This window comes from Erithacus rubecula, assembly GCF_903797595.1.
Source record: "Erithacus rubecula genome assembly, chromosome: 2".
NCBI lineage: Eukaryota > Metazoa > Chordata > Aves > Passeriformes > Muscicapidae > Erithacus > Erithacus rubecula.
The window spans coordinates 42,292,249-42,316,417 of record NC_136685.1 but is presented as its reverse complement, the minus strand read 5'-3'; the positions used below and the strand labels follow the sequence as shown (position 1 = coordinate 42,316,417).

At 39.4% G+C, this 24,169-nt stretch overlaps 2 protein-coding genes across 3 annotated transcripts in view; one reads left to right on the top strand and one right to left on the bottom strand.

Annotated features, from left to right (window-relative positions):
* The window catches only part of QRSL1 (glutaminyl-tRNA amidotransferase subunit QRSL1), a gene marked incomplete at its 5' end in the record, with an annotated part of 82,494 nt that overhangs the window by 13,845 nt on the left and 44,480 nt on the right, over positions 1–24,169 (bottom strand). The gene's annotated exons all lie outside the window — the stretch shown is intronic.
* On the top strand, positions 45–23,099 carry RTN4IP1 (reticulon 4 interacting protein 1; the record flags this gene model as incomplete). 2 transcript variants are annotated; one of them, XM_079298760.1, is made up of 9 exons in its annotated part: positions 45–291; positions 1,437–1,588; positions 2,383–2,451; positions 2,685–2,809; positions 8,058–8,106; positions 9,582–9,718; positions 11,749–11,932; positions 13,250–13,342; positions 22,966–23,099. In XM_079298760.1, 9 exons carry the CDS (start codon positions 45–47, stop codon positions 23,080–23,082), a joined length of 1,173 nt encoding a protein of 390 aa, XP_079154886.1. In that variant the 3' UTR covers positions 23,083–23,099. The 2 variants fall into 2 exon arrangements, with proteins under 2 accessions (XP_079154886.1, XP_079154887.1); XM_079298761.1 differs by lacking the exon at positions 22,966–23,099 and adding an exon at positions 15,814–15,956.

The following is a 24,169-nucleotide window of genomic DNA, read 5'->3' as shown; positions in this document are numbered from 1 at the left end:
CGCGATCCCGCGGCTCGGCTCAGCCCGGCCCGGCTGCCCCGGCCATGCTGTCGTGGGGAGCGGCGGGCGGGCGGGCGCTGCGCTGGGCCAGCGGGCGGGCACCGGCCCGCGGGTTCCGCGCCTCTCCGCGGGCGCGAACCGCCATGCCCAGCTGGGTCATAGACCGGTACGGCAGCAACGAGGTGCTGCGCTTCACCAGGGAGATGATGTTCCCCATCATACACTTCCCGAACGAGGTCATCATTAAGGTTCACGCTGCGAGCCTGAACCCCATCGACCTCAGCATGAGAAGTAAGTGCCGAGCCCCAGCTGCCGGGAGGGCAGGGGCTGTGCCGGGGCTGTGCGGCCCGAGAGTGCCAGGGCAGCGTCTCGGCAGTGCCTCAACACACGTGTTTCCCCGAGCCCCGGGGAAAACCTCCGCCTCTTGGGAGCTTCCTTCATGTTATCACGGAAGAGCGGTACAAAAAGATTATGCTGAACTTAGGGGAGAACGGAAGAGCCACTGACAAGTGTGTTTTTTGTGTTTGTGTGTGTTTGTGTTGCGAGGGTGAGCTTTCAGCTGAGTGATTGTGGTGCTACTCTCGACTAAGAGATGCCCGGCCACGGAGCTGCATTCCCCCTCAGTCATGCTGGATTTTCCCGTCTCCCTGGGGTCAATGGGGCTGGAGGTCCCAGGTGCTGCCAGGTCGACATGTGCAACCTAAGGCAATGAACTAATATTCATTGCCATGCCCATCCTGAATTGGCATCTGGGGACGTGCTCTCATCCCGCCCAGGAAATCTGTCTCTTTCACCGCTCAGCTCTTTGTATTTGACACATTTAATCAGATTTTCCTCCCCAGTTTCTGGATTTGAAACACAAGTTGTGGTAGTAGAATACCTTACATTTCCTGTGTAGAAGTGCTTGCATATCAAAAACGATTCAGTAGAACAAGCAAATATATCTGCAAGAAGCCCCCTGACAGAGCTGCAATCTGTATTTTGGGTCTCTAATAAATTAATTTTAAAAAATCTTTGAATATAATTGGGGGTTTGGTGATGGGACATTTCCTGTCTTGAGGATTCCTGTTAAGGCACTTTCTAGCATGATAGGCAGACTTGTCCAAACACTTGAATGGGCATACATACCAAATGCAGGCTATTTTTAGGCTGAATAGTGTTATTAGATAGGTAATTCGGAGACTTCACAGCATTTGTCTGTTGCTTACTTAATGGGAGTCCAGGTTACTCATTTGAGGAGATATGCCTTATAATTTTTTACACTTGCTCTTTATTTCTAAAATCTGTAAAAGTATGAAATATTGCAGATTTTTGTGTGCTTCGGTTATAACAGAAATGAGGCACGTTTTGTATAGATAATGCTTTCTAATTGGAATTGCACAATTAATAAATGAGCACTCATTGTGGTGTGTTGTGGTTTATTCCATGTTTTGCAGGTGGTTATGGTGCAACTGCATTAAATATGAAGCGGGATCCCCTGAAACTCAAAACTGGCTTGACTGAATTTCCTATGACACTTGGTCGAGATGTCTCTGGTGTTGTTATGGAATGTGGACTGGGTGTGTCTTATTTCAAACCTGGAGATGAGGTGATACCACCAATCTCTTATTTTACTCTTTTCCCAAAATGTATAGTTAAAATATACTATGACATGTGCAGCATTAATTCTGCTCTTAATAATTTTTTTAATGCTGTTACACTGTTAATAAGCCTATCTGGAAGTAAATTCCTAGAATACTGTCTTCCTTTAATTTTTTTCTCGGAAAAACATAGTCTTCTGCAAGTTAATTTCCCTTCTGTGTTTTAGTTTTTGGTCCATTTCAGCAGCAGCAATAGTGCAATTTGTTTGTTTATAAGTGTGCACTCAAAGTGCTGGTCTGTTTTTAATTGAAGGTAGAAATCTAACAAGAAAGGGTTTGTTTTTATTTGTCCCAAGTAACTTGGAGTAGGAACTTTGGCTTAACCAAAGTGGATGCCCACACAAAAATGCTGTTTGCTTTCACCCTCACCAGGTGTTTTCACATTTCATTGGTTTTAGCCAAGCAAATCCTGATTCTGCACCATCCTCACCCTTCTAATCTGGGTTTTCCTAGTATGGGAGTAGTTTGGGGAGGGGTTGAAAAATTATGTCTTATACACAAAGCAATAGTACAATTTATTTACATAGCTTCCAGTCCTTCATTTAGTCAGTTCTGTGATTTTTTTTTTTTAATGTAAAATAAGCTAATAAACTAAATAAGGTAAATAAAACTGGTTTCTGATAAACAGTGAAGACATTCTGTGAATTAGAAAAAAAGATTTCTATACTGATGGAAACTTCTGTGTACTTGCAATTGTGTGTAAAGCTACAAAAATTGATAGTTGTTTTCTGTTTGGTTTTAGGTGTGGGCAGCAATTCCCCCGTGGAAACAAGGCACTCTGTCAGAGTTTGTGGTAGCTAGTGGAAATGAGGTAAACTTTCAAAACTGTGGCTAACAAAACCTCAAAGTTGCAAAGGCTGGCATTTTTCTTCTTCAGTACCGACGTAACTTTATTTCTTAGTGCTTGGATTGATTTGTGCTCCAGCTAGTTTTGAAGATGGCTGAAAAGATGTGCAGTACACAGTCTGCAATTCAGTAAAGGTTTTTAAAGTATTTCTGTATCACATAGGAGCTGCTGTTGACTTAGATATGATTTTATTTCAGGTCTCTTTTAAGCCAAAGTGTCTCAGTCACACAGAAGCTGCTGCCTTACCATATGTGGGTCTCACTGCATGGTCTGCACTTAACCAAGTGGGAGGACTGAACCAAAGTAATTGTAGTGGGAAAAGGTAAGTAAATAGTTCTGGTACTAAAACTAAAGTTCTTCATTTTTATATTGATGAGCTGCTTCTAAGACATGTCCAGCAGTGATAAAGACTGTTATACCATGACATTCCTAAAGATCAGCTGTCTGAGGATGATGGATTCTGTCTACACAGCTGCTGAGAGAGGCTTCTTTAGAGGAAGGCTCAGATGAGGTCCCTATATAGAGGTAAGAAATGCCCAGAGAAGTTGTGGATGCCCACACATCCATAAGTGGAAATACTTAAGGCCAGGTTGGGTGCACGTCTGGGTAACCTGCTCCAGTGAAGGGTGTCCCTGTCCACAGCAGGGCATTTAGAACTAGATGAACTTTGAGGTCCCATCCAACCCAGGCCATTCTGTGATTCTATTATAATCCAATATGTATCTAGTGTGTGTGTTATATGGATAATTTGAGGATATTATCTCTAGTAATTTGTAGGGAGTTCCCTTTTCTGCCTGTTACAATAGCTAGCCAAATGTAGTGTCCTCTCAGTTATACTGGCAACTCATAAAAAACCCTCTCAAGGACAGACTTGTGTGTGTGGGCCATGTGGAGCAGACTGGTTTTCCAGCTTTTCAGAGAAAAATGAGCAGGTGACAGACTCTTATTTGACCTACAGGCCAGAACTTTGATGAGGTCAGGAATGCAGACAAGAAAAGGAGAACGTGCAAGATGAGCAGCCAGTGAAATAGAAAAATTGACTTTGTTTATCAGTCTGTTAATCTGACAATGGCAGATGAGAAAAAATGCAGTGAAAGATTGGAGCAAATACCATTTTTCTGATAATTGAAATTTTCAGTTATTTTGACCTTTGAATGTTTGAGTAAAGAGATAGCAAGATCTTCAGAGTGGAAATACTGGCAAAAGTGAAACTATGGGAGTTGAAAAATAGTTAAAATTACTATGTTGCATCACAGGTTTAGGTCATGAAGTAATTATTGGGTATCAGGAGTCTGGATGCCTGACCTCTTCTTATCTTGACTGCTACTTTGTAATGCAGCACATTGCAAGGGACACTAGATCTATTGAAATTCTTCACCCAGATCTCTAGAAGACAATCGAGTGAGTGGTCATTCACATGTCAGAGTGAACGTCATCATGAAAACATTGAGTAATTGTTTTTTCTAAAGATAAACAATGAATGAAATTGTAAAATTTAAAGGAGTTTTAAGGAGACATAATTGAAATTAACTTCCAGCTAGTAATAAAATTCTAGATAAGATCACTTTACTTTTTATATTTCAGTATTTGGACTATTCATTATCTTAACTTTCACATGCAAATATAATTAACCTAAGGATACACTGATAGGCTAGCCTTATTTAAATTGTCTTTCCAACCTTCAGGTAAGTGTTTAGATTGTTAACATTAAAATTCAAACTGCATTTGTAATGCATCTTTACATTTAATATTTATTTTCATGTTCCAAATAAATTTTTAATTACTCTGTCAGCAAAAAGCCCATTTTAATTTACTTTAAAAGTATTATATTTCCTCTCTACAAATTTTGAGCTGTAAAACCAGCAGTGAATGACTTATGTGATGGTACCTTTTTTTCTCTGAAATATTACTTGTAGGAAAGTGTTTAAAATACGTTGAAGGAGCTGTGCAAAATTATATTCCATGAACTCTTAGGGCAATAATTTAAAAGTACAAGAATTTATATACTGTTTCCTAATTTCTTTAGATCGTATATTTGGTAAGAAGTTACCTACAGATGTGATTTTATGTCAGTCTTTTTGTCTCCTGTAGTTGTATGTAAACAGCTGTGGAGAAGGGTGCATGTGCACACAAAAATATCTTACTTTGGCAGAGCAGCTGTATTCCTTGATGGAAGTTTCTTCACTGGTACTTTAGTGCAATGTTAAGACATCTTAAAAAGCAGCCAGATTTTTCTGTTGGTGTGTTTTATTATCTTTGCCTCTTTTAAGGTGTTAGTGTGGGCTAACCAGAAATACTTGCAGCCAGTCCAGTGTCTGGCTGTACTTTGATCTGACAGATTATCTGCTCCACCTGTGCATACTTTCACAGGTTATGTTTTTACAAGTTTCCTGCAGTATGCTCTCATTGTTTGTGAACCCTCCTGCAATTCTAGTCATTTTTCCATAGTTTTTATTCTATACCACTCTAATTAATGCCAGTATTCTTGTAGAAGCTTGAATGTTCTTACTATCCTAAGTATTCAACATTGCTCTTGTGTTGTGTTGAAGGTCTCTCTGGATACCTGGAGCTTCTCATATGTGCCACTGACCTGTTTCAGTAGAAAGGGGTTATGCTTATTCAACACTAGCTGTTGAATATCTTGCTTTCTGTATTCACAGAATGCATAACAAAACCAAACCTGACAGTTTGGGAAGTTATTGCTACATGCAAGCTATACAAAGTGCTATTAAGTAAAAGTCTTTATGTAAATACAGAGGCAATATCTTAGACTTTCCAGAAATGCTGGATTCTGTTAATGTAACTTACCAAAAGTATACTCCTGCTTTATAGGGTTACAGTGAAAATTTGAGTGCCATAATACCCCAAGATTTTTTTTTTTCAATGTGTGTGTTATTTCATAATTTTATCTGCTGAGAAGTACAAATTCAGTGTAGGTTGTAAAACTTCTTGATAGGGCAAACACTTCTTGATCCAGGAATAAATTTCTTGGAGACATTTTGTTGGCATAATCAAATTAAATATAAATGTTACATCTAAATAAAATTGATATATTTAGTCAATAAAAACATCCATTTTATAACAGTATTAAATTGATGCATTTATTAAATTTTTATCTTGAATATAACTCAATCACTGAAAAACTTTAATTGTTCATAATCTGGAGAAAATATTAGTCCTTGATCTTTACCCTCCACTGCCCACCCTTTGCATATTCTGGTAGGGGCACACAAAGGTGAAGCAGGTCCTGTCTCTCTGATGCTCTTTTCTGACCACACCATAGTTCCAAGCAGGGCCCAGGGAGATGGGCTAAGCTGTCAGATCTCATGGTGTGCTTATCTGGAGAGATCTGCTCCCTGTGATCATTTGAACTGCTGGAGCCCCATGGGGAGCTTGGTGAATGTTGTGCCTCTGTCAAAGGGAGAAAAGCTTGGGGTACAAATGTTCTTTTTGTTGTTTTGAAAGAATTGGTTCCCTTGGGTCTCTGTCCAGGTCAGAAGATTTGTTAGTGTGTTGCCTGGTGCACATACTTGTGTATTAGTTTACTCCTGAGCTGCCCTTGCAATGGAAACAGGTAGTTTCTGTGTTGTGTTTTCTCCTGGCTGTGTTTTCCTGAGGCAGTGCAAACAAAACTGTTCTCCTTTGGCATTTGCCACCATCTGTCATTCAGTAGTGTCCTAACAGGTTCTGCACCTTCAAACACTCCCCCACTTGTACTTTGCTGTTGTCAGTGCTGTAAAAATGCTGATCTATTGAGCTGCTACACATGGATCTCCTGTGCAGGTGTAGTTTATCTCAGAAATGAAGAGTTTTGTGAAGTCACAATGTGTGCAGAGAGTTTTAAAAAGTGGAAGGTGTGGTAGAAAATAGCCCATGTAACATAGGAACAAACCAAATCTGGAAAGTATTTATACCTGAAGGAATCTTGAGGGTTTTTATTGAAGGGGAAAATAAAAAAAAAAGTCCTAGCCAAGCTGCTCCCCAAACTGAAAATGTTACCTAAATCCTTTGAGCAAATTGTACATTTAAGGCTTTCCCCCAGATACGTAGTAGAAGAAATGGTCTTTAACTACGGAGTGAAACTGTAAAGGTGGTTTGAAAAAGTGTTTTGAAAGGATCTCATTTTGACTGTCCTTTTTAAGGATAAAGATGGGTTTAACCCAATATCTTGGTGTAGTATCCTGGAGCCTTTTCAAGTATACTAAAGTTGAAATATGCATGTTGCTCCAGGCATCTGTCGTTAGAAGCCTGCTTTGAGGATAAGTACATTTTGGCAGATTTAAAAGCTGCAGGCTTTGTGGTATTGTGGTTTCATATTCTTAATCTGAATTTTGCAGCTTGCATCAGTGAAATGGGAGGGAACAGTGTCTGATCACTTACAAAAGGAGCATTTTAAAATGGATAGTGTGACCAAAGCCAAGTCTCTTAAGCTACATCAAAGAACTTTTGTAAACTGAGACTCCAGATTGTATAGTACAGTTTTGTACTGTAAAAAGCAATTTCCTTCAACATCTTTTACTGTGAGATTTAAAAGAGAAATTTCACCAGCTTCTGAAGATTCTGAGACTTTTCTGGCAAACAGAAGCTCTGAGAAACATGATGTTCCACAATCCTATGCCAGGACTTCATCTTGCATCTTCTTTTTGTCCTAGAATTAGCAAATGTTTGCAACTTGAGCTGCAAGGTTTTCTTACTAATTCACTTTCTGATGTTTATTTATTTAATAAAATATTTGGATGAGATTTTTGAACAGTGATTAAACTTCTAGTAGTAAGGTCCTCTCACAAGTAAGCTTGTATTAATTTTTTTTGAAATTTAGGGTTATCAGCTAAAATGAGCTGTCAGTTGCTAATAATTTGGCAGTATACTCTTTCATTTTCTTGCTTGTGTGTTAGTTTCCACAAGCTGGCATTTACAGGGTCTTGTTGAGATGTACTGGAAGGAACTAGAAAAATTGTACTGCCTTTTTCTAAAGAAAAAGACACTTCAATAGAAATTAAACTTGTTAATGGTGAGGGTACTTAATTGTAATTTTATCTTTTAGATAAACATTATGCAATATGGGAAAAAATTGTGTTCCATATGTTCTGCAGTTTACAGTCTCCTTAAATAATGTGATACTAAACTGCTTTTTCTCTTAATGTAAAATATTGGTGAATTGGGTTTTTTTCTTTAGGAGATATGACACTGGAGTGTGGGAGACAGAAAGGACTCTTAATTGATTTTTTCCCAGACTAAACAATTGTGTTTGGGAAAGTAAGGACAGGTACAGGGGTTTTGAGTGATATAAATGCTACTACCTGACAGCTCCACTGCCTGCATTTAGTGGAAAGCACATATGAGGAAGTCTCTTTAGCTGTGCTGAGATAATGCTTTTGGCACAGGACACATGATCAGCAATGTTAAGTAAAATTTCTGGCTATCTGAGCTCTTGAATAACATTAAATGATAAAACCAATCTTTTGCTAAAAATGATTCAGTGTCAGAGATCTATAGGAAACATTAGAATACATAGTTACTCCAGAGTTTATTTAAAGAACTATTAAATATATTTCAATTTTCTCTTACAGAATATTAATATTAGGAGCTTCAGGAGGAGTTGGTACATTTGCTGTACAGGTAATATTATCCAGCATGCCCAGGATGAATCTTTAAGTGTTTCAGTATGAAAGAAGAATAACAGAAAGGAATTGAGAGAAGGAATAGAGAATAGCAAGCTCCTGATCAGTCTGCCTGATCGAGATGATTGATATTTCCAGAAGTAAAGTATTTTCATATTTATTGCTTTCAGTTTATTATGTTGTATTTTAAAGTAGGAAGAAGGGACTTTCAAAGAAGGGGGTTGTATGTAAGATCACATTTCACAATTTGGATGCAGGAAATCTCTTGATTGGTGTAATTAACTTGAAATATGTAGCCTGTTCTCATTATCTTTCATTCAGCACTGCACTCTAAATATGAACAGAACTTGCTGTATGAGTAGGAAAACGGATGGAGAATGTCACCTACCACAACTGCTGTAGTTGGTCAAACAATGTGAGAGGCCATCAGGCTTTTGTGTGCCGTGGCTGTAAAGCACAGAGGCTTAGATTTACTTTCCCTCACTGTCTTTGCCCTTCTGCCCTTTTGTCTGTCTGTTCCATTAGCTCTAAACTTTGGAAAATCAACATGCTCTTTTGTTGCTTCATTAGTTGTACAACTTCCTCTTTCATCCTCAGTTAATTTGGGAGTTTTGATTCTAATTGCTGTCATTTCATGCTGAAAAATTTTTCTCTCAATATTATGAAATAATACAGAAGTTGGGTGATTGCATCACTGCTTTCCATGTTACAAGGCCATAAACACAGTGGTTAAAGAGGTTTACAGCAGAATTTTTCATGGTATGCTTTTTGCCTGATCCATGATAAAGCAGGTGACTTTCAGTATGAAAGGCTGACCAGTCACTGACTAGTTACAATGCGTAACTGATCAATCCTGGATAAACTACATTATTTAACCTGGAATAAAGGTAAAAAGTGTTACTGTAGATGAAAAAATGAGATGCAGAAAGAGATAATAACTAGCAAAAATAATTTAATTTGCTATAGCTTTTGGAGTCAAAGATAACCTGATATTGTCCCTGTGATAAATCAGAGATTACTTCCTTCTTTTTCTTGTTACTGGTACTTAACCTCTTTGCAGCAACATGAAATACTTAAAGGGCATATTTAATAATATTTAATGATATGTCTGGTGACAGTTTGGTAGATTAACAACTTGGACAGTGCCTCTTGCTGTATGTTTAGCTGGCAGATTCAGATGGCAAACTGAGAGCCTTATTTGTCATGAAACCTACTGTGTTTCAGTGGCATTAAGAAAACCCCACACTCACCAGCTCCTCCTTCCCCACAACCACCTTAAATATTGATAAATTCTAGCCTTTATTTTGTCTGTGGGATTTATGATTATTATCTTGTACTAGAACAGTCTCCTCACTCCCTATTAAACATGCTCATTTGTTCTGTAAATATATTGAGACTTTGCCTTTTAAGTTGTTCTCGATATTTCACTAAATTTTAATTTTTGGACTTTTTTTTTTTTATACTTGTTTTTAGCTATTGAAGGCCTGGAATGCTCACGTGACAGCAGTTTGCTCTCATGATGCCAGCACATTGGTGAAAAAGCTTGGAGCAGATGATGTGATTGATTATAAATCTGGGAATCTGGAAGAGCAGCTTAAAACATTACCCTTGTGAGTGTTAGTGTTGTTTTAACACAGACATGAAGGAGTTGGTGGTCAGACCTTCTGCCTTTTGATTGCTTGACTCCATCAGAACTCCCTACATTTTCCCCCCTGTTTCTAAAGCATTATTTTGTAAAGCAGATTCACCTTTTTGATTGCAGTTTTCAAGTGAGTATGCTCAGCACAGGTTTCATTGTAAGACTAAGCCAGGTAATTGGGAGACAAGCTCACTTCCATGTGCTTCTCTTCTGTGACTGTGGTATGAACAGTTCTGTAGCTTCCATCCAAGTATCTTGGAGAATATACAATGCTTGAATAAATTGAAATAAGCCTCTGAAATCCTGAGCAAAGCTGGTAAATATGGAATTGATCTTATAGAGGAAAGAACTATATAATGAAGAAGCAGTGACTTGCACTGTGCAACTCAGCTGGGAGTAAATTTCTCTTCTGTTACATTTTCAGCTGCCTCTGAAAAACAATCACATTTATCTTGTCACAGCAGCTATGTTTAAACTAGCCTGGGATTTTTCTCCAGAACAGAAGTAATTTTTGCTTTTGTAATCTTTCCATCTGTTTAAACTTAGTCTACTGTGACTTGTATTTGAATACGGTACTTACACTGCTCTTTTTAGCTAGATTGAGCTAACTTTCTGAGAGGGGAAATAGAAGCTGCTGGATCTGTGAGAGAATTTTACTGGCAGCTGTGCTAAGAAGCCCTTTAACTGTAGTGTGATTGTCAACAGGCCTGAGGGCAGTGACACTGTATGGAGGACAGACTTTGCAGTCCGTGCTAAATTTGCCTTTGTGCAGTTCAACACTTTAGATGCTAAACACCCATTCTAGCAAGTGACCCTTTCTAAGATATACCAACAACAGTGTCCTGGAGTGCAGTTTAATGATGCAACTAGGCTGATTAGTCAGCTGGATTGACACTTCAGAACCCATAGTGAGCTACTTTTTCCAGGAGCATTAGTTTTCATGATCTTCTTTTGCTGGCAGCTAGCTGTTATATTAACTGAACTTTAATAATGAAATCACACCCTTGGAAGACAGGCAGGAGAACTGTCATTCCAGAGAGATAAGTACTTTTCTATTTAATTTGCATCAAGTATTTTCCCTTGCATTTGTAAGTTATTTAGATTAGAGATATGTGTATTTACATATCTACTGCAATCTAGAGATTGCTGGAAATTTACAGATGAAAACAAGAACGAGTTGTGCATTTAACAGAACAGGTACATAGCTCCCTGTTGCCCTATTCAACCTTTACAGGCTCACATGTTGGGATAATGAGAAGGAACACTGAAACTGTGGCTTTTTGTCAGAGGCTGCATATGTCCATTCCATGGGGGGCAGGTTTTAGATCCTTTGCATTGTTAGGTTCAATGTTAAATAGGTAGATGTGAAGAAAAGAGCTATCAGGAGAGGTAAAACAGTCCCTAAATAAATAAAGAGGTAAAAAAAAAAACACTTGGAGAAGTGAAGCTGAGAATTGGGTCACAGAAGGATGTGAGGAAATAAGCATTAGTAGAATAATTTGTTTATGTAATTTTATCCACTGGAACTGACTTTTGTGTGAGTACAGCATGTACAAGAGCTGTTCCTAGTTGAGGGCACGAGTCCAGACTAGTTTTTACATGTACGTACCATATTGTTCAGTGCTAGACCTCAAGGCTGTTCCAGTAGTCTCTGTGGGAGGGCTGAAGAGATAGAACTCTAGAAGGCTTTAAGCAAGTACAGAATGTAGTTGTGCACCTAAGTTTGTTTTTTGGAGTTTAAGTGTGCTTTTAAAATAGCCTGTGTCTGCTGCACAGTGAATAGGCAATAACCGTAAATTTAAATCCCATTGTACATTAAGATGGGACTCTACTGAAGTCCTGGGAACTTCTTGCTGCTGTCTTGCAGCCTGATTATTTTATTGCATTGCAATGACAGAAAAAAATGTGAAGTATAGGCAATTTCTGCTATTAATTAGCTTAATTACAGTGAAGTTATTTTTCCCATATCAAATTTTAAACATGTTCTTTACATGTCTGCAGGTTTGATTTTATCCTAGATAATGTTGGTGGATCCACGGAGAAGTGGGCACTAGATCTCTTGAAGAAATGGTCAGGAGCAACGTATGTTACCTTAGTGACACCTTTCCTGATCAATATGGACAAACTTGGAGTGGCTGATGGAATGTTGCAAACAGGAGTCACTGTTGGTTCCAAAACTCTAAAGGTATTTAACAAAATCCTATGTACTTTCATATTTTGTAATACTTTAGTGAGTACTTCTGTGGCTTGGATGTCAGTCACAGAGCTCATGGAGGGGCAGCTGTTGCATTGTCCTCATATGTCATTAAGTATACTGTTCTTTCTTTCTTGCTTGCACTGAAATGTGTTGGAGTGGTGCTGCTGGGTGTATGTAGTAGTTTGGGGAGCTTTGAAGTTTGATTCCTTATTGTGCTTTCCATTGTGGCCTTTACCATATGGCCTCCCTGGTGAGTCCTGCTGGCAGCCAGGGTTTCATAGTAAACACATCAAATCCCTGCCTCACTGAAATGAGGGCAGTTCTGTTACTTGCTTTAGGCTGGTCAGGCTTTCTCTCAAAAACATTGTTCCATGACTGATTCTCTTCATCCTGTTCCAGCACCAGAGAGTGGTTGAGGGTGGCTAGGAAGTCTTTCATCTCTTTCATGTTCATGTGTCTGGATGGTGATACTGATTTTTCTAGTTTTCATAAGTGGATCTTAAAACATTCTGCCAGTGGCCAGATCAGTAGGGCTTTAGAACTTTTCTCTTTCTTCTCTATGCTTGTGTACTTGCTTTTCAAGCAGTTGCCATGGTATTCCTGTGAAGGCTTGGCTGAATGGGATTTTAAGTCCTGCAGCAGTACTTTCACAAGAAAGCCCAAAGACAAAATGAAAAGATGGGAAAGAAACAATGTAATATTATTTCTCAGTGTGCATGTTTCCATGATGAAGAGGATTCTATGCCATATATAAAAATCTCTCTTTGGCAGATGATGGCTTTTATTCCTGTAATGACTTACTCAGTGGAGATGCTCTTGACTTGTATGTGTGTGAGATCTTCCCAAAATGCTGTTCATGTGACCTGCCATCTGTCATTGGACAGTGATGACTTTGGCAGATATTATGGTGGAAAATGAAGTCACTGATACTGAAGTGGAAAGTTCTATATGTCACACTGCTGGGTTTATTTCACCCCCTTTGTGAGTGTACATGAACACAAAACACCATTTCTCTCTTATATAACAAATACTTCTGTTTTTAGCTGCAGAGACAAGGTAATTGTTTTTCTCTGCTAGCTGACTTGTGCAGTTAGACAAAAAATTCATCCTGATTCTATTGTGGTAACACAACATCCTGGTCTGTACATTTAATCCACATGCTTAGGTGCGAATTTTTTCAGACACTAGCATATAAATTCCATATTGTTTCCTTAAGTTACTTCTTCAGGGATTCTGTCATTAATTTTAGTTCCCATTACAGTTTGCTCTCATGATATTTTAATGGATTTATGATCTTTCTTGCAGCATCTCCTTAAAGGTGTCCATTATCGATGGGCATTTTTCATGCCAAGTGGCCCAAGTTTGGATGAAATAGCAGAACTGGTTGATTCTGGAAAGGTATGTCAGTAATGGCTACTTAGGTATTTGTGCTGAAAGAGATGCTGCTTGGACTGAAAAATGGTGTAGTTCACTATTGGGAAATAAAATGTTATGAGAGTCATGGTAGGGAAAACTAATTAAAAATCAACTTGTTCCAGTTTCTAACTTCTGCCTTTTGCATGGAATTTAGGAGTTCATAATGCTTAAGACTGTTCTGCCTTCTCCCTCTTGAGCATATGTTTTTAAAAACACAAATCTTACAAAGTTACAAGGAGTAGTGTCCAGTGATTGATTATCTTTGCCAGTGGGAATAATTTTTTATGAACTTTATATGAAAATTATGTTTTAAGAGGTCTCACATGGTTAATTTGGGAAGAATAAACATGGCTGTGTATCTGCATATACCAAATTGCTTAGCCTGGATGGTTGGGTGTCCTGCCCATACTATGTACAGAACTAAAATATTCTGGTTATTGCATGTGATAGGTGATCTCCATTGGCAGAGTGGTGACAAGAATCTTGTGTTTCATTATTTCAGTACTGCAGAGTATGATGTTTGGGCTAATTCAGCACAGGGACTTGGAATGTTGTGAGCATTCATAAGCTTCTGGGGAATCTTAGTGGACTTGGGGGGAAAGGTCAAGATAGATTACAGTCTACTTTTGTGATCTTTTCATGTTTATGAACTTGTTACAAAATATACTGGGGGGGTGAACAGTTGATTTCCTATGTTTTGGGTTGTGTGGTGATAAAGGTCCCAGCAGTGTCCTCTTTGGGAATTTTGGCAACATTAAATTACCCAAGAGTAGAGAATATGGACAACTGCTGTTAATCTTTCTGTGTGGTGGATAAGCAGAAGAGTAAACAGAGTCTGTCATGACTGCTGGTAATTCTAGTATGTGAACTGCCATCTTGTGCTCAAAATTTGCACATATTAGTAAAATTTAGATCTCTCAAAGTCTGAGTGTCGATCCCCCTTTTTTGGTATGCAATATGTTCTAGAGTTTGGAAAAGACTAAATAAACTGCTGTTGTACTGAAGACCTGATTGCTTCTGTTTTGCCCCCTCAGTGCTGCTGATAAAAATAAATAGTTATCTGCTTTGAATTATGTCCAGTGCTATAGGCATAACCCTGTGGTCAAGAAAGAAGCTGTAGAAGGTTCTCATCCTGTGATTGCATTCAGTCACACTGCTAAATTATAAGTGTCTAAGAAAAAGGAATGCCCTTGTCTTTGTTCTACCATTTGTCCTGTCCTCAGCCAGTTGCAATTTGTTTTGTGTTCTGTCCCTACCTTGTATGCAAAACAAATGCAGAATATGCTCATGAAAGCCTCTTGGGAAACAGCTGTTTATGCAATAGAGATAGGTCTTAATCAGTGTTCTTTGCTTAATAACCTGGACAGGTGAATTGCAATGTGCTTAAAATGTGCGTCATACATACATGAATGTCCCGATGTACTTCTGGCTGTAAGATGATCATGAGAAAAAAGATGTGCAAAAACAAGTCCTAACGTCAGACTGTCTGCAGAGTCATTATTCTAGCAGCATTTTACTCTATTTTGTGCAATGTTATAAACATTGACCTGTCATCAGGATTTTATAAGACACAGTTATAAGACTATCACCTTTCTTGTTTAGACACAAGAGTTCCCTTAAAAGGACAGACCATTCATTCAGAAGAGTAGGTGTTTGGGGAAAAAAGGCAGGAGAGAATCACTAGAGGAATTGTACCACAGTTTCCTATAAGTAAGTGAAAATAAATGTTTATATTTGGATAGGAAAGAATAAAGAAGAAATGAAAAAAGCATGAAGCAATTAAGTGTATCTAGAAGCTTGGGGAAGCCAGCAAATTGAGCTAATGTAGTTGAACTTGTTACCTTTGAGTGAATACTTTTGAGTAATGCTGGGGTTTTTTTTAATTTTAGTCTTTTTTGTTAGACATGTTAATTTTGAGGTGGTATGAAGTGAGTAAGAGCAATTAGAAAGCTCCTGAAAATGAGAGGCTTTTTTTCAGGAATAAATTATGTGGGGGAATTAAATGTAGGAAATTAAAAAGAGATGATGTTTTAAAGAGATGTTACAGTAAGTGAAGCGTTGAAGAGCATACCTCTGAAACATTTACAGATAATTTTGATTTGACAGTGTTTCTCTTTACAGTTCTGTGGCAACAACAGAGATTTTTAGTTCTGATACGTTCATCATCTTCCTTTGTGAAAGCAAAAGGATTCTTAATCCTTCAGTGGATGAAGTATAAGCAATTTTGTTACTTGGTTTTCACCTGGATGATCTTTGCAGTAAGGAATAGAGAATTGCAAAATATCAGCTCTGAGGAGGAGTTCTTTTAACAGCCCTTTTTTAGTGGGAGAGTGAAGGAGAGAATTTGGTGAGTTGGTAGTACAAGGAAAGAGAATAATTTTCCTTGTGTAATTTGCCTGGTGAAAAAAAACCAAAACATTTTCAATTTACAAGCTCTTTTCTCTGCCTTGCAGCTGGACATCTTGCAAAGAGACTATTGCAAGACTGAGGGGCTGGGAGGCTGCTGCAACAGTTGTGGACATGGAGAAGACCAGTATTTCCTTGACAAATTTTAGAGAGACTGGCTATTTTTTAAACTGCTGAAGAATCCCTGTTGTGGTTTGAATTGCAGCAGTTAATTGTAACGCTGTAAGGACTGGCTTAATGTGGGCTCCACCAAATGACTTGATGAAGCCCATTCAGAAGCTGGTGTATGTCTTTCTATGGTAGAATGTTCCTGGTGAATTACAATTCTCATCTAAAGACAAATGAAATCAATAGAGCCTTTAATTCAGGACATAGATTTGCTGGCACACTTTGGTGAAGCATCATCACTGAAAGGCTCGTTAGGAATTAATTTGGTGTTTTTGTGGTTGGTGTTGTGGATTTAACATTGACAATTTCGGTTTTTGCTGCTTGCTCAGCATTTTTATCCTAATGATATGTCATATAGTCCTTGCTGAAAATAGGCCAAATTCATATAGAAGCTTCTAAGTCACAACTGAGCAGTTACTTTGCCTTTTTATTAAGCCTGGTGGAGGAAAGCAGCCTCAGTGTCATAAGCAGGAGACTGAGTGTGTTGTGTGTTTCTGCAGGACACAGGTAATAGGATGTGGGTTAACATGTAGCCCAACAGGAATGTGACATTTTCATTTTAATTCAGTGCTATTTAAATGCAGTACAAGTGTGTGTGCAGTATTCCTGGTGACTTAATACTCTTTCCTTCAGAGCACTGTTGCATCAGATGAGCTGATGGGTGAAAGTTGTTTTTGCAGAAGGAAGGCCAAAGGGCAGAGTCTCCAATCATGAAATGAATAGATCATTCTCTTTGATATTTGCTTTTTAGATAGATGTTCCAGCACAGGCATCCATAGGAAGAACAACTGCATGCCTATATTAATGTAATTTGTGAATAGTGTTGATTATACATTTTGCTGAAGGCACTAGATGCTTTGGGCTTAGCACCTGCTGTTATGGTTTGGAGGGCAGGATGCTGACTGTTCTTTGGCCCTGCTGCTGTCTTCTTGTGCAATGCTGAACAAATCACATAGCCCTTTGCTACCATAATGTCTTGATCTAATAATGAAGGCTCATGCCCTTTACTCACCTTTGTTTATTTGCTCTGAGATACCTTGTTAAAATGAGGAATTGGTTTGGTTTCTGTTCCTGGTCTTTCCTATTCAGAAAGTAAATAACACAAATGGACATGATCATCCACTTGGACATGCCATGGGTTCTGAGAGTTGTTTGCATGGCTATGATTTAAGATGGCTTACACCTTCTACTAATGTAGGTCATCACAGCTTCTGTATCCTAACCTGTGTGTATTGATTTGCTTCCAATTCATCTTGTTTCAGTTCTGCAAACACTTTTCCCCTGGCCTTTATTGCACTATTGTTGCATTTCTCCCAGCTGTATGAATATCAAACAGCGAATATAACACTGAGTCCTTGAATGTTTTTCAAACAAGGCATCTATAGTTGTAGCCTTCTCTACAGTAATTCCAGACTTTGACTGTGATAAAGTATCCTAAGATATCAGAGAACTCACCTTTGTGTGGTGTCTGCTTCAGTCTCTCTTAAAAAAGGACTATGGTGCCCAAGTTAGCAAGTAGCAGTTTCTACATTTAAATGTCTCAATTAACTAGAGATCAGTCCTTCCCACTCTCTTCCATCACACTTGTTCTGATGACCATCTTTCTTCATGCTAAGTTGCAAAGCTTGCACCTTTTTTTTTTTTAATTTTGTTTTCCTGTTGCAGTGTGTTGGCTTGCCAGGTTGGTTGGCTAGAGCACAGAGAAAAAGGTCTGTTCAGTCCTTTATCTTCCAAAAAGAACGTCTATCTGCATTTGGTCATGGCCACCAAAAAAACCCAAAGCCACTGTGATTTTTATTAAAACCTATCTGTTGCTGTTCCTCCAGGACATAGTGGCTTGCTTATGCTCTTTATGAAAGTGCTATGTGGTTACATCACAGAGTGTCTGTGAAAGAGCACTAATGGAAACTTTGCATACTGTGGGGAAATAGGGTTTCAATATGTAAATTCACTTACACCACAATGAGGTCTGGAAAAAAAATCATCATCATCTACTAGGCATTTAATCAATGTGTTCCCTTAACCTGATGTAACTGTAAATTGTGTGGAAAGTCAGTCCTGGTGTTCTGAGCTCTAGCTTTCTGGTGTAGGAGGGAATTGTGCCTATTGCAGGGGTAAAGTGCAGACAAGGCAGCCCTTGTCTGCTGTGAGTTTGCTGAGACCAGGAAGATGTGGATCATGCCAGGACTGATCTTCTAATTGCTATATATGATATGCTTTCATATGTAAATATGTATTTATATTTAACTGTATCAAAATTGCTTCTATCTTAAGTGTATAGTGACATTGACCAAAATTGCAGTAATTACCAGCATAAATACCAGGACAACTAGCAAGAACGTGCCTTACCAGAGATTCCAGAAGAGATTAATTGTGCTTTCCTTTAGTTAACAGTTTTTCAGCATGGTCCAGTATGTAACTGAACCCAGGATCTTCCTTATTTCTACTGATTTAAGCTTGGGCTAGGCTGGCACACATTGCAGTTCTGGGCTTGTCCCGGTTTCTTATTGTGTTCTGTAGAAGCTGTTCTGCCAGGGCTAATTAACAAGAGATTTTTGACTCCTTTTCTACACTCTGAACTGTACCCTGATAGCTTACTTAACTGGAATTTGTCTGCTAGCGTTTTTAATAACTGTACATGGTACTCATGAGTTCCTGTGGGCTGCTGCTAGAGATTTGATATGAAAGAATGTACTTTGGTTTAATAACCAAACAAGATGGCTGTGGGATTAGACCTGGGACACTTGCCTTCCATTCCCATCTCTTAACCACTCCAGCACCATTTTTGTTATGGGTGTATTAGTGGATCACTTTTACTTCTGTTAGGTATTTGGGACAGAAATATCAGGTACCTGATGTCCTTTAATGTGCTTATGGATGAAAGTGCATATTCTCAGAAATACAAGTTAATAAAAAACACAAGGAAAGTTTTTTACAAAACATTCAAAGATGGGGCTCTGAGCAATCTGGTCTAGTAGACCATACCCTGCCTATTGCAAGGGAGTTGGGCTGAATGGCCTTTAAAGGTTCTTTTCCAACCCAAACCATCCTGTGATTCTGTGCTGGTATGTGCAGTTGCAAAGCTACCTACCTGTACAGAATGTGACCACAGGCAGCTGTTGCAGAAGGTAAGAGTTTCAATCTTTGTCTTCAGTGAGGGGTGACACAAGAACTTGCTGTTGGCAAGCAATATGGGGCTCGGCATACATTGTTGCATGCCATTTTAAGGGGAAGAAACAATGAAGAAAGGAATGAGATTAAGATCCAAGGAGCATGGAATATGAATGTGTACAGCAGAGAAGATGCTCAGCTAAAGTAGGAGTGTCCCAAACAGCATCTTTTTTCCCCTTGGGATGACAATAAAGCAACAAATAGATAACCATTTTTTTAGTTCCAGGGCAGGGACTGTTCTTTTTAATGATTTCTCTTCACGATTCTTGTTGACATTGATGAGAGACTCACTAAAGGCCCAAGGAGACTCTCAAGCTCTGCATTTGTGCTCACAGTCTGCATTTAGGCTCGGTGGTAATTTGTGGAGGAAGACAGCCTTTATCTTTTAACTCAGCTAGTCAAAACAGCAGGCAGGTCTCTTCCATTACAGCAAGCCCTCAGGAGGATTTTGATGTCTGGTGGAGCACATCCCAGCTTTTGTTCTGTGCAAGTTCCTTTATTGGAGAGCGTGTATGGGAGCCCGAGCAGCCTCACCAAGGCATAGGAAGGGGATGTGCTGTGGGAGGCAGCAGCGGGGAGGGAAGCCCTCTCCCAAGCTCTGACAAGGCCATCCTTTGCAGACCTGGAAGAGAGCCAGTGCACTGTCACTGTCCTTTGAGTGAGAATTTCAAGGCTCTTGCTCTCCCTCCAGTGGCAGGAAAAAGCTCCACATTTCGTGCTACTGAAAGCGTCAAAGCCATCTCCATTCCTTTCATGTTTTCTCACTTGTCCCCTCCTGATAAACTAAAACTGGTCTTTGCTACCGCAGAAAGTGGGACCTCCAAGGGTGGGCCTGAATTTGCCATGAGCAGGAGTGTGTTCCTGCTGGCAGTCAACTCCTGCCAGTGCTGTTCTCTGCCTATGGCATTCAGAGCTGGAGTGCCTGGGACACCACCTCTGTGCTGTGTGTAGGATAGCCTTAATCAGCATCAGCAACTACTCTTTATTTTTCCAAACAAATGAGTTCATTTCAAGAGACCTGAAATTCATTTCTATAGTATGTCCTGCACTGGAGAGAATGAAGAGGAAGAAAATACCTTTCAGGCCCAATCTGTTTTCAGATAAACATTTCAGTGTGGGTATGTGTAATCCTTTCTCTCCCAGATTTTAGTTTAATCCCTTTTCCCTGAATAAATAGGTGTCCTCTGGCAAGGAATTGATGCGTGGCTCTAAATAGGCAGTGTTTTTATTATCCAGTTAATCTCCATTTATTATCACACATTCAACAAACAGCAGACGCTCCCCTACTTGTTTGTCTGTTCACAGGAAGAAATTTTATCTTAGTCAGTGGATTATGGTAAAGGCTGAGTGAATCACTGTGCTGCAACACGGTCAGCCCTTTCAGGGTTATTCAAACAATGGGACTGTCCAGCCAGCCAGATAAAATGTTTAATGCTCTAGATTGCCAGGATCATCAATTTGGTATTCATGTCTCTCTATAGCACTGCCTAAAGCCAGCATTTAAATGAAGCTAGAGGTTACATCAATGTAGCAGATGGGCTTTGAGCATGTGGTGGCTGCAGTGCACATAGTGTTTTGAATTGTGAGGCTGAATTCAGGACTCCTCTGAATCACTGTGTCACCACTTTTGAAATGCAATGCTTTGAACTTTGCCCAACAGGCTGAGGATGTAACATACCTCACTCTGTCAGGGTTATAAGCTGCAACCTACAGTAAGGGACTGCAGGTTAGCAAGACAGTGAAGTGTCTTGTTCATATATTCTCAGTTGCTGCATGTGTCTGAAGTTAACTTCTGCCTTTCCCTGGAACCCTTTGCACTTCACATCCCTGGTACTGGTGATTTGCTTTCTACCCTGAATACTTTTCCTCTCCTCCTAGCCTGTTGCCTTGTCAGGGTCATCTGTGTCCATGCACCAGCAGTCTGTGTTTCTATATCTCTTTTTTCCCTCTTAATTGAAGCACAGCTTTGTACACAACTGCCACTAATAATAAATACTGTACAAGTGCTTGGCTCTGCAAGGTTCCTGAACTGTGTTTTCCCAAGCATCTGCTATGAAAGCAAGGGTTGGTCCTCCTGAAAACAGTCAGTACTGATCAGCAGCACGTTCCTCCTGCTGATGGTCACAGCAGCTGCAGCTGCACTCACATGCTGAGTTTACCCCAAACCATTGTCTAATTCAGTATTTTTGCTGCCTTGAGTCCACGTCCCTGACTTCGCTGATGTCCAAGACAACATTTCCATTCTGTGCTGAATGCTGCCCAGACATGAGTTTGTCTTGAACATGATCATTTATACCCAACATTTCTTCCACAGTTGCAGTATCTTTGTGGCTCCTCTGCTGTGCATTGCTACTCAATGAAGAGGAAATTAGGAGATCTAAGAAAAGGACCTCCCTGAGCATGGAAAACTATCAGAAAGCATTTGTTGTGTTGTTGGGGAGGGTGCTGGGTGGTCAGCACTGCTACTAGGAAAGTGTGTGTGTGTGTGTGCATATGAAAACCTTTTTTTTAGTAGTGCTGCACACTCACCTTCTAAGCAGCACGCCTAAAAGCAAAACCCTTTGTCTCATGGTAAAAGCAAGGCAGCTTTTTGGAAGACAGCACCATTCCAAAGCTGGCACACTGTTTGTGTCCTTATTGTTGCCGTATTCCTTTTCTGTCTAGCACAATGCACGTCCTGCCAGCAGAGAAATTACCAGTTCTGGCTTATTCAACGAGAGTACGTGCTCACAGCTGTAAGAAAAATGTAGAAGATTTTTTTTTTTCCCTGACACAAGTGAAAAGGATCGTGTAGCACTGTAAATAGTGTGTTTGGATCTTTGGTACTTCGAATCTTCATCACTGCAAGTGCTAGCTGCAGAGTCATCTACTGGTCATGTTTTCCTCTGATAAGAGGATTAGGGTCAGTGCATCAGTGCAAGGACATGCACTGGGCTGGTGATCCAAGGTAAAGGACCAACCTCAGGGTAGGCAGATCTTTGGTAGGAGGTGTGGCAGGTACTTCTGTAGATAAATCTTACTTTGGCATTTAGAATGCTGACTCAGAACTTGACAGTAGAAAATAATCTCTTCCCTTGGACCAGCCGTGACAAATATTTTTCAGAAGAGCTGATATTTCTTCTGCTTCTGTTGGTACACATCTAAAGAAAATACTTTTGGGGGTTTTAGGCTCCTTAGTTAGTATTGGGGGAGTGAATAATTAGTCTCACTGTTTATAGAAATGAGTCTAAAGCAGTCCAGAAGGCCACTCTACAAAATGAATGTCAAAAGCTGGGCTTAATAATGATTTATGCCTCCTGAACTACACAGTGATTGAGTTTCAAATGTAGTTTAATGATTCAGCAACAAACATTGGTGGACTTTTTATTCATACTTAATTTGTGGTCTTTTAAGGGTACTGAGCCAAGTACTAGATGCAGACAGGCTTCAGAGTTATAGGTATTACAGGTATATAGATATATTTCTAAAATATCACTGTGAGATTTTCTGAGTCTAACAAGAAAACCAGTAGAGAATTATGCGGGAAAAAAATGTTCATTAGTATATCATTGTGGACAACAAAAAGTTAAACTACAGTGTCAAGTTTTTGAAAGGATGTAGAAGTTAGAGCCTTACATGGTGACATTAGGTAAGGTCTCTAAACTGTGCTCCTAGAGGTGTTTCAAAACAAAGAGCAGCAGAGAGCTTTCTTCTGGATAGAGAGGTATCCTTGAAAAATCTTAAAAAGCTAGTGGCTCCATGGCAAGTTCTGTCCTAAATACCTTAAAGAAAACTTCCCCCTTTCTTCATACAGTTTTGAAGCCTGAGGGTGACACATAGCTTTATTCCTAATATAGTGAATTTTTTTCTTTATTCTGTAGATTCAACCAGTAATTGATGAAGTCTTCTCATTTTCTGAAGTTCCAAAGGCCTTTCTGAAATTGGAAGGAGGACATGCACGTGGAAAAACAGTGATCAATGTAATTAGTAAACAATAAAGTATCTCTAATCATTATTCTGCCTGCAGTCAGTCCTTGAACATGAGTTGGTATGTAGCAAGTGTTTATTTTTTAAAAGCTCATACAGGATGCCTAACTTACAAATTTTGTTTTAGAAAAGTCTCTGATTTCTTCATATACTGCTTGTTAATAAACAGACAAGACATACTAATGTCCCTTAGGGATTTCTAGCTGAAAACAATGTTAAGAATGTAGTTGTGACTTTTGCAGAACACCCCTCACTCTTAGGATAAGAGGAACAGTCTGCAACATTTTCCTTTTGTATATCTTGGAGCTTTTATTTCTCAGATGTAAGTCCTGAAATGGTGAGGCACTCTCTTACCTACTTGTCTATATGAAACCTGTGCTGCTTTTCCTTGGCTTTCCTAGTTCTATTTACTTTCACTAATGTAGATTATCACTCAAGCTATTTCATTCTCAGAACTAAATGGTCTCATCACTGTCTCAAGACTGATACTTTGATCTTATTATGGCAACTCTCTCATGACATAGCTAATCTAAACAGAAGCATGGAACAAAATCAATCTGTAACTGATAATTATTCTAGTTGCCCAACTCTTGGCCCAGATTCAGCTGCAGTGTTTATGCAGGTAGTGTAGACATGATTTTGTGTCCCTGTTCCTGCTGTGTCTCATCAGCACTGGTGAAGTGCTGGAGAGGGTGTTTGTGTCTGGTGGGCTGTTTTTCAACATGCCATTTTGCCAGGGATGGGCTATGGAGTAGCTTCCCCTGCAATTATGCAGGTGGATTGAAGAAACTGACAGTTTCTTAAATGAGAGCTGTCCATTTGCTGCAGTGCAGCTGTGGTGGTGCACAAACCATGTCATGCAATGCTTCCATTGGGGGACAAAGTGGCAGCCGTGTGGATGGTGGCCCTGTGCACAAATGCACTGAACACATATGGAAAAATCACCCATTCCTCAGAGCCTGCAGCTATTCCACACTGTGTATTCACTCCTCAGGGGCTGGCTGTCACAGAAGAATTATGGACCAAGATGGGCACAAGATGAAAACAAAACTAACCATAAAATGTCACATTTCTACCTTCAAAAATAATTTCAATAAA